Source organism: Filicampus tigris, chromosome 5 (genome assembly GCF_054856515.1).
Source record: "Filicampus tigris isolate MCC_2025a chromosome 5, RoL_Ftig_1.0, whole genome shotgun sequence".
Taxonomy (NCBI): Eukaryota; Metazoa; Chordata; class Actinopteri; order Syngnathiformes; family Syngnathidae; genus Filicampus; species Filicampus tigris.
The window spans coordinates 3,484,668-3,494,951 of record NC_141221.1 but is presented as its reverse complement, the minus strand read 5'-3'; the positions used below and the strand labels follow the sequence as shown (position 1 = coordinate 3,494,951).

At 40.4% G+C, this 10,284-nt stretch overlaps 2 protein-coding genes across 3 annotated transcripts; one reads left to right on the top strand and one right to left on the bottom strand.

Moving 5' to 3' along the window:
• Positions 1 to 2,715: 2,715 nt before the first annotated feature.
• aldh3b4 (aldehyde dehydrogenase 3 family, member B4) lies at positions 2,716 to 8,878 on the top strand. Of its 2 annotated transcripts, XM_086031285.1 has the most exons (11): positions 2,716 to 2,997; positions 3,168 to 3,301; positions 3,382 to 3,577; positions 3,688 to 3,798; positions 5,215 to 5,335; positions 5,406 to 5,491; positions 6,147 to 6,228; positions 6,317 to 6,706; positions 6,781 to 6,947; positions 8,023 to 8,122; positions 8,188 to 8,878. In XM_086031285.1, exons 2-11 carry the CDS (start codon positions 3,240 to 3,242, stop codon positions 8,385 to 8,387), a joined length of 1,515 nt encoding a protein of 504 aa, XP_085887411.1. In that variant the 5' UTR covers positions 2,716 to 2,997; positions 3,168 to 3,239; the 3' UTR covers positions 8,388 to 8,878. The 2 variants fall into 2 exon arrangements, with proteins under 2 accessions (XP_085887411.1, XP_085887412.1); XM_086031286.1 differs by lacking the exon at positions 3,168 to 3,301 and having other exon boundaries at positions 2,719 to 2,997.
• mmab (metabolism of cobalamin associated B) lies at positions 8,701 to 10,247 on the bottom strand. Its single transcript, XM_086031288.1, has 9 exons — positions 10,081 to 10,247; positions 9,827 to 9,882; positions 9,652 to 9,745; positions 9,519 to 9,576; positions 9,366 to 9,438; positions 9,199 to 9,296; positions 9,061 to 9,125; positions 8,922 to 8,981; positions 8,701 to 8,816 (listed from the first exon to the last, which is right to left on the bottom strand). The coding sequence occupies exons 1-9, from the start codon at positions 10,182 to 10,184 to the stop codon at positions 8,732 to 8,734; spliced, it is 693 nt and encodes a 230-aa protein (XP_085887414.1). The 5' UTR covers positions 10,185 to 10,247; the 3' UTR covers positions 8,701 to 8,731.
• Between the last annotated feature and the right edge of the window lie 37 nt (positions 10,248 to 10,284).

Here is a 10,284-nt window from a genome sequence, read left to right as displayed (position 1 = left end):
AGTCAACCCCCAGAAATTATTTTCAATGATATGTTCTATGTGCCTTCACTCGTCTAAACATGGCATTCTGATTAATATCGTGTTTGTGGAATATGGGTTAAGCAGTAAAATCCACCCGTTTTTAGCCGAGGGCGGCCATTTTGTCACTTGCTGTCGACTGAAAATGACATCACAGTTGCTCAGGGCTCAGGTAACAGCCAATCACGGCTCGCCTGTTTTCTGAACCTGAGCCAATGATTGGTCATTATCTGAGCAGGTGAGCAACTGTGATGTCATTTTCAGTCGACAGAAGTGACAAAATGGCCGCCCCCTGAGAAGGCTAAAAACGGGTGGACTTTACTGCTTAACTCATATTCCACAAACACAATATTAATAAGAATGCCATGTTTTGACTAGAGGGCCTGCAAAGAACATATTCTTGTAAAGAAAATTTTGGGGTTGACTTGCCCTTGTAAAGACACACACTGTCTAGTTTTTAATACTTTATGAACATGTTGTGAATTAAAAGATCCAAGCTAGGCTTCATTTGTGGTGGAGCACCAGATTTTCTGGACATGAAAGATGAATTTTTTTTCCCCGTTTCTTTTTTGGAATATAAAAAGTTCTGTCTGCTTTTGCATCTTTTATCCGTGACAAAAAATGACTGGGAAATGTCTTGTCACATCTCAAATTGACTGTGGTTTTGTACTTCGTAGAATAGCTATAAAACCAGAACTTTGCCCACGACATCTTTTAAATAACGCTGAGTGCCTCATGTATCGCCATCTTCCCCATGCTATCACCTTGACCTATTCACCTATTACCAATAGTTATACCAATAATGTATATTGGAAACAAGCCATATAAGAAGCAGGGGCTGGGCTTATTCTCTGAAACCCAACTACTGTAACACCGCTCTAACAACGACAACATAACAGTCTCGAGGCTATGACGATGCTCTCTATGGACTTTCTAAGCCATGTTGTGAAGAATTATCTGTTCTAAAAAGCCTCTCAACATGATGTCATGGACTGGATCACCAGCCTAATTGAACTACTTGCGTGATGTTCCTTTATTGGTCATGGTCATGGTGAAGTGTTTCTGCTGTTGGCTAGCTTTTAGGGCTAAGTGTAATTTTGCGGGGACTAAACAGAAATAGAAGTGCAGCTTTCGAAGAAAGGTTGTAAAAGTAAGCATAAAATCTTAACCAAACGTGTTATTATGCAAAAAAAAAAAAAAACAAACAAAAAAATCGTAGTCATTACCTACCACCACCTGTCAACACTACCGTCGTACTAACCAGCAACTTGTGTGAAAACGAAACAGTTTGGATTAAAAGGCAACAATTCTACACAGAAATAGAGTTGGTTCACAGAATTAATTCCTGTCCCTCATCATATTTACCCGAATACACTGTGGATATAACAAGTCGGCATAGCCCTATTTAAATGCCATGTTTTTGTAATATGAAAAAGGAGTCCAAGAAACATCGTTTTGAAATCTATTCCATGATAATGTGATCTGTAATCTGTAAAACACAATTGGGTTGGGTTGGGGTTGATTATAAATTAAATGGTGGCAGGTGTGCGCTAACCCCCGATTAACATGAGTATAGGCTAAATGTGATTGGTTCTTTCCGAACACAGCCACATCCTGGTTATAACTTGGGTGTGGTGTGCCGGTGCGCACTTGTTCCAACCACATTATCTTTGTTATTTTTAAGAATTAAAATACATTGTACAGGTCATAGGTCACATTAATAGTGGAAACAGTTTAGAAATGATTTGTGTGGGGGGGGGGTTTTCACAAAAGATGGCATTTGAACGAGGTGTGTTGACATACATCCACTGTACCAAATTATAATGATATGACTCCAGGTTCCAAAATGGTATGTTCTCAAATACCTTGCCTTTGAGATACCACCCCAGTAACCAACAAATACCCGAAAGGTACAATAATTGCCTTTTTGTGAGTGTTGATTTTAAATACGGGCACAATAATGAAATACAGTGAATACAAGATTTTTTTTTTTTTTTATAATGTCAGTCTGTTCTACGCAATTGAATTTCACGTAAGATAATAGCCTCAGAAAATGATTTTCTATTAACATGTATAATATATATTTTAAAGTCTTAACATATTTTTCTTTCACATTTACTTAACTTTATTATTATTGAAATCTTCAGTGTTTTCTCCGATTTGCAAGGAGACATCAAATTTGGTGGCGTCTATGTGACTCGATAAGCTATCAAATAGCACTCCTTGCTCTCGAGGGCTACGTTACAAAATAATGTGTCAAACTGGTTGCCATAAAAATGTAGTGTACCGCACTAGTCTACCTATGAGACTTGCATTACCTGGGCTCCCAATTTTTAAAAGTACATACAAAATTAAAAGCAGAAGCGCCGTTTGTTTTCACAAGTTGATGAACGATAAGGTCAGTCATTGATTTAAAAATGATGTCAACAGAAGAATATAAATGTAAACCATTTTAAGTGCAAGTACAACCCCAGACATATTCTTCCCACGTCACGCCAGAGTCAAATTGTCTTAAAAGTGTCTTTTGAGCTGACTGCACTATGGAATGTGTACAAAGAGCAGTTTGTGTGCGTCCATGTATGTAAGATACGTTTTCTTGTCATGTTAAATCATGCACACTGGTGTCATATAAACTATTTGCTCCCAAGTCACAGAGTTTTTTTTTGTTTTCCACCCCCCCCCCTGGCTTCTGAAGTCAATCATGTCTGATTGCAAGCAGCTGCTGAATGAGAGCGCAGCACTGCATGCAAACGCAACTGAATCTAAAAAAACCAAAACAAAGCGCTGTTGGATTGCAAATGACTCCTAGGAAGCACATTGGGAGCTTTTCCTGAATTATGCTGTGAATGCACACATCCTCCTTAGTCCTCAGCACTGTTGCGCACTTCACAAGAGGCCCGCAGAGCTCGGAATAAAGAATAAAACCATGAGCAGCCCAACAAGCCCTTCTCCTGCCAGCTGGTTCAAATCTCTACGAAGGTGAGTTTAAGGTCGAATCTCAAGTCGGTTTGGCGGTGGGTGAGTAAGATGCATGCGATGCTGACTGCGACTGACCCCCCCCCCCCTCTCTCGCTTGCCGACCTTTTGTCGGGCGCATCACCTGACTAGCTGCAGGGCTTTATTAGGATTTTCACTGTGCTCCCTGCTAGTAAGGCGTTTACTTCACAAGCTCAGCAGTTAGAACGAGGAAGTCCAGCACTGGCGAGTTTGCGAGAGTAGACATGAGTGCAAAGGGAAAGGCTTGCTCTGCATGTCAGAGGAATGGCCGCTTAACATGCAGAAGGTAGAGTGGACGGCTGTAGCCTGAAGTTGGTGTTGACTCTGATGAGCGATGTTGAGATAACTGGCTTTTGGATCTTGAAGGACCAGACTCGGCGAGCCATGCTTGAAGACGTATCCTCTTCAGTACGAGGATCTGCTGAAGAGAGCCCGGGTCTCCTTCCAGGCCAGGCGCAGCATCAAGGAGAACTTCAGGCTATCCCAGCTGGAGGCTGTGGTGCGAATGCTGGAGGAACACGAGTGCGACTTTGTGGATGCTCTTGGAAGGGATCTTCACAAGGTGAGGCGGAGGTTGCCATTTTTTCATTTGTTTTTAAAAGGAAGCGAGTCCTGTGTCTGTATTCAGTTTTTTTTTTTTTTTTTTTTTTTAAATCCCCCGTTTTGAACCAGCCACGATTTGAGACCGTTGTGTCAGAATTGATTCCGGTTAAAAACGAGGCCCTCCATGCCATCGACAACCTCAAGAAGTGGATGCAGCCGCAGCAGGTGGAAAGAAACCTGGTGAGACTGTTTTTGTTATGATGTCAACATTATTGGGATTATAAATGATTTGCACAGGCTTTTGGTGGGAAACATTCCGCCAGATTGCGACAAAGGGGTACATTCTTTTGTCAAAGAAGATTAACGTGTAAGTTGCCTTGCACAGTGGAAGGCTTAAACGCTGTTTTCCTCCTGGGACTGATTGGGATGTTTGAAAACTGTGATCGTCACCGAAATTCACGTGCACGTCTCTACTCATGCACACTTTAACCTACAGTATGAAAATATTAGAACGGTCGTCCCAATAGTTTGGATTTTATAAACATGAATTAATTGGCACTCACCATAGAGAAAAGGCTACTCTAACATCACTTAATGTCAGGAAACTACAACCAAGTGTCGCCAAAATGTATGTGTACATCTCTACTCATGCCCACTTCAACTTCTGAAAATATTAAAGCGTTCGCCCCCAAAGGTTTGATTTTATGGGTGTTAATTGTTTTCCTCACCACAGAAAAAGCTTAATGTCACTTGATGTCGGAAAACAGAAATCAACCTTCACCAAAATTCATGTGGACATCTTATCTATAATCTAATTCGAGGTTCAACTTCAGCAGCTGCAAATATCAGAACAATCGCCCCAAAATTTGGGATATTATGGACGTAGCTTCCTCTCTATAGGTGCTCACTACAGTTTTGTCACTTAATGAGATCCTGATGTTAAGCTTTTCTTTATAGAGAGGATCTATGGAGAGAAAAAGGCGTAATAAAATCTAAAATATCGGGACTATTAATATTATCAAAGGTTGAAGTGGGCATAAATAGAGATGTCCACATCAATTTTGGTGACGATTCATAGTTTTCTGATTTTAAGCTTTTTTTTTTATTTTTTATTTTTTTTAATATACACCTAAAGCAGAATTCAACCCAAACTCATTTTTTTCAAGGATATGTTCCCAGCAGGCCCGCTAGTTGAACCAAGGCGTTCTGATAAATATTGCGTTTATGGAATAAGAGTTAATCCATCCGTTTTAGCCATCTCCGGGGGCGGCCATTTTGTCACTTCTGTCGACTGAAAATGACATCACAACTGCTCACAACGACCAATCACGGCTGACCTGTTTTCTGAATCTGAGCCGTGATTGGTCGTTGTGAGCAGTTGTGATGTCATTTTCAGTCGACGGAAGTGACAAAATGGCCGCCCCCGGAGATGGCTGAAAATGAGCGGATTAACTCTTATTCCACAAATGCAACATTTATCAGAATGCCAAAAAAATGTTTGGGTTGACTTCCGCTTTCAGCTGAGCAATGTCACGCTTTTTAGTTTTTCTTTGTCCTCACTTATGTTTAGCGTTTTAGACTGTTTGAATCGATCGACTCAGTGCCTCATAAGTTAGAGTTTTAATGACTAACTTTGAACGTGTCTAATCGGCTCAGTCCACCACTCTGGATGAGTGTCTCGTGGTAAACGAGCCCCTGGGGGTTGTGCTTATCATGGGGACCTGGTGCAGTCCAGTCCAAATGTGCCTGGTGCCACTGGTGGGAGCCATTGCAGCAGGTACACCCATGCGTGACACATTCAAGCGGGTTGATATTTTACAAACACTCATGATTTATTTGTCGTATAGGCAACTGTGCCATCATCAGTCCTTCTGTGTGCACAGCTCACACGGCAGCACTTCTCCATCGTCTCATCCCCTCCTACTTGGACAATGTGAGTAGTGGTCGTCACGACGTCACACGGGACTGTCCCTTTTGTTTTTATTGTTAACGTTAGTGTTTTTAAATGATTTTTTTTTTTTTTTTATGTACAGCACTTTGTTTCAGCTGTGGTGGTTTGGTGTTCTATAAATTGTGTCGAGTTGTAACTTGTAACGCCTGCATACAGGAACATTTGGCGGCAAAATCACTCTGTCATATTTCTGCCTGGAACAACATTTGGTTTTAGGAATTTTTTTATTTTTTAAAGATCACTGCAGATTTGCTGTACATGTTTCTAGTTAGGGCTCAAAATGACTAAAGTCATCTGAGGGTAGTCAAAATGTCCCCTTCCAAAGATAATGACGCTGTTTTGAATGCCAATGTCAGGGGTGTATTTATTTCACGTTAATTCGTGTGGCTGTGATTTGAAGTGTGCAACTGCACTACACCGTACTGAGACGTTTCTACTTTCTAATATTTGTTGACTTTATTTAGCTATGATATTTATTTAGCAGCCACATGAATGAACACATTACTCATTCATTTATCTGAGAAAATGATTGATTGGTTTTGGCATCTCAGCATCATACTTAACTTTTTTTGTTTTGGAATCCAAATGATTCATAGTGCATGACGATAACGTATCTACAATTCTTGTTTTCCGCAAGGAATGCTTCCACGTAATTCTTGCAGGCGCCAATGACTTGGCCGACATTGTGGAGCTTAAATTTGATCATGTCTTCTTCTCCGGTAAGAAAAATGCAGCGTCATAATACATCCCATCTTGGAATCATCATTGGCATCCAGTTTTGAGTCAATGTATTATGTTCAAATCCAGGAACCAGAGAGGAAGGAATTCGAATTTCTCAAACTGCAGCTCAATGTTTGACACCCATTACCCTGGTTCTGGGTGGGAAGAACCCATGTTACGTAGACCAACATTGTGATGTTACCGTCACAGCCCAGCGCATTGCCTGGGCCCGCTTTCACAATTCCGGCCAGAGCTTGGTGGCCCCCGACTACATCCTGTGCCATTCGGATGTGAAAACCCGCCTAGTCCAAGCACTCAAGTGCTGCCTGATGCGGTTCTATGGTTCGGATCCCAGAGAATCCAGCAGCTTTAGCCGCATGGTTAATATGGACAACTTTAACCGTACGAGGGACTTGTTGTGGAGGTCTGGCAAGGTGGCCTTGGGTGGACAGGTGACAGAGGCAGAGAAATATATTGGTGAGAGCCCGCACAAAAATAAAACAACTGCATCACGTCAAAAATATGTGACTTAAATCTTGTGCTGTTTGAAGCCCCGACAATTTTGACCGAGGTGGATGAGTCGGACCCAATCATGCAGCAAGATCTTTTTGGCCCCGTGCTTCCAGTTCTCTCGGTAAACAACGTGGATGAGACGATTGCCTTCATCAACAAACAAGAGAAACCCCTCTGTGTGTACGTGTATTCCAACAACAGCAAGGTATGAGGCAGAACCGGAGCGCACAATTGCTAAGGTCAAAATTGTTTAGCTTGATTTTTGGTCACTATCGTAATATCTTAAACTACCTTGGCAATTTCAAAGTAACATTTGAATATTAACGACCAGATTTGTTTTTTTTTTTTCCAATCAACCACTTCTAATGTCAATAAACTAACAAATATATGCAACGCGAAGGTGATTTCCATCATAGATGCACATCGCACGTAAACTTTTTTTTTTTTAAGGTGTTAAAATTGCACTCTCTCTATAAAGAAAAGGAAAGACTCTGAATTTACTGTTAATAACAAATGAGACAGTCTGCTGTCTACTTCCTCCAACATTGTTCTAACACACCTTTATTTTTTTAGATAAAAAGTTGCTAAAAAGCCAAAGCAAAGTTAAACACCCAGCCTGAAGGCTTAATGTGGTGGTTCACAAACAGTTTTCAATATTGCCCCCTCCCCCTTTTTAAAAATAATTTTTCAGCCATATAAACCCTGATCTGACCTGTGCAAAACGTTTTTCAAAGAAGGGAAAAAAATGCCTTGAGGTACATTTAGAGTGCAATAACTTCATCTCATTTATTAAAAACAACCTTAAAATACTTTTTGCACGAAATTCATGTTGCAGCTTGTCAAACTAAATCCCATTAAAACATACTGCCGGTTTGTTTGTTTTTTCTGGCATGCTTTGATCTACTTTGCTTCTACATTATAGCCACTAAATTAAAACTTGTGTACACAGAAGACAGACACAATAAATGTGATTCAGGAAAGGATGACTCTCAAATTAACATTTTTAACATTATGAATTTATGACTGATTACATTGTATTTTTTGGACATTTTTCTTAAAAAAAAAAAAAATAAGTTAAGTACCCTCTGCAGTAGTCCTCCAATTTGAGAAACAGTTTTGATGCTCATGACAAATTCAAACTTTTAGGTTTTGTGTGACGTTTGAGGCAAGAAGTTGAATTTAGTTGTACAAGCTCAGTGACATTTGACTTGAGGTTACACTATGTACATTCTGAACTGGCTATATGGTTCTCCTTTCCCTTGATGTTCCTGACAATGGAGGTGATTTCGAGGATCATGAGTGAAACTTCAAGTGGAAGCTTTTGTTCCAACGACAGCAGCCTGCAGAGTCTGATGGTGACGCTGCCTTTTGGTGGAGTTGGTGAGTTTGGATTTGTCAAATCATCTGGCAAGATATCAAATGTGACTTCTTTTGCTCTTGGACAGGTGCCAGTGGAATCGGTTCCTACCATGGACGCTTCAGCTTTGATACATTCTCTCATAGGAAGTCATGCCTGCTAAGAAGCACGCGCTTGGAATGCGTCACCTCCCTGCGCTATCCACCTTACGACGACCGCAATCTGTCCCTCATAACGTGGGGCAGCAGTCTCTCCTGGAAAAGCCAGGGCTGGTGTCACATCCTCTGACTTGTGCGGAAGGGTCAAACCGGAACCAAATTTCTATTTGGATCTCAATGTGTTGTATCAATATCGTACTACTAAGCACAGAATCCAATGAGGGAGCAAGGTAAATTGATTTGAGATGAGAAGTCGCCATAGGTGTCAAATGATCGGCATGACTGAATTCTTGCAGCGAGGATTCATTTCAGATGCAAGTGGATGTCAGTTTTGAAAAGTTGTGTGTTCTCACTGAAAGCTTTACATAAAAGACGATGCACCCAAATGGAATTGTTGATCTCGAGTATAATTGCAAAATCCGCCAATGAATGTACAGCCCAAATATGTATCAAGCGTTTTATTATAATCAAGTATTATTCAGGTCTTTTGTAGATGATCTCCTTGTTGTTTTCTTTTAGGGCGGCATATCTGGCCACGGTGAAAAGGTAGTCACTTAATCTGTGTGGAAAATGTGGAAGCATTAATCAGATGTATGTTGAAATATAGCAAGATGATGATGATGATGATGATGATGGCATTTTCTTGTCAACTAGAGTGCAGTACCTGTTTAAAAACATGGCAATAGCTGGATCGGCCTCCCCAGAGCGCACAATTGGCGCAACGCTGTAATAGGGACACAGATAAAACACTACTAGAATTATAATAGAAGACAGTTTTGTTCACGGGCAGTGCATGAACTGACCTGCGCTCAGCTCTGCGACAGACGGTTCGAGCTATATGTAAAGCTGCACTGCTCTTTCCTCCCGACTGTTATATACACAAGTGTCAAAAAAAAAAAAAATGAACACAGACAGTATTATTGATGTGTAATTGCTCTTACAGGTAAAATGAAGTTGGTTAGAGGAGGGAGTTCATCAGTGAATGTATCAATCCAACCTTCCAAATCTGTTATTGGCGTTCCAGTAAATTTTGTCCGAGCTTAGAAAAAAAAACACACTTATAACAGAATGCATTTACTCAAAACATAAGCAACAAACATGTACATACTTAGATGACTTTCTCTTGCTGATGAGTGAGGAGTGGCAATATTGGAGCCAACATCTTGCAAAACGCACTGTATCTGATTGATTTAAAAAAAAAAAAAAAAAAATCAATAAAACACAATGCCTCATCAAAGACGTGATATCAAATAAATCTCACCTTATCCAGCTGATACGTGAATGTATGTCCTTTCTCAAGGCAATATTCTCTGGCCAAGCTGCAACATTTAATACAATGTGACCAATGTAGGTAAAAATGCAGTAAAGTACACACTGAACAGTGTGCTTCTTACCCTATTGCCGATGACAATTCATCTGTGTTTCCCAAAGCTTCAAAAATACGATCTTCCTTTGGTCTTCTTTCTCCAGTAAATGTGCTTGAAAAACCTAGATGGCGAAACCAAAACAAGTCGGTATGTACATCAGTGGAGCATTTCTTTTCTCAAGTTGCAATAAAAAAAAAACAACCTTTGTCGCCTGTTTTGGTATAAATTTTGGGAACTCTGTCTCCGTCGGTGGCGTAGCTGTGAAAGTGAAAGACGACCAGAGTGTCAAAATTGATCATAAAAAGTAATAAGGAATCAGGTGCTTAAAACAAAATCCATCCGTCTGTCGATAGCTTTTTCTCAGATCCCTTCACACTCCATTCTTTATCAAAGCTAACATTACGTGAATGGCATTTGAGCGACTATGCAACATATCATAATAAAATATACTACAACCTTCTCCAAAGGAACGACGTTTCCCTTGCCTGTCGCCCGCTAATATGCCTGACGCTTCTTAAAAAATAGAACAAATTCGAAGGTTTGCAAACAAACGTAGCCATATTTGACTCATATTATATGTCCTCTTGCAGTTTCCGTAGATCTTCATGGGCGTTTCATATTAATCACGCGATTGGATAACTCACCCAATGGTTGTAGGAA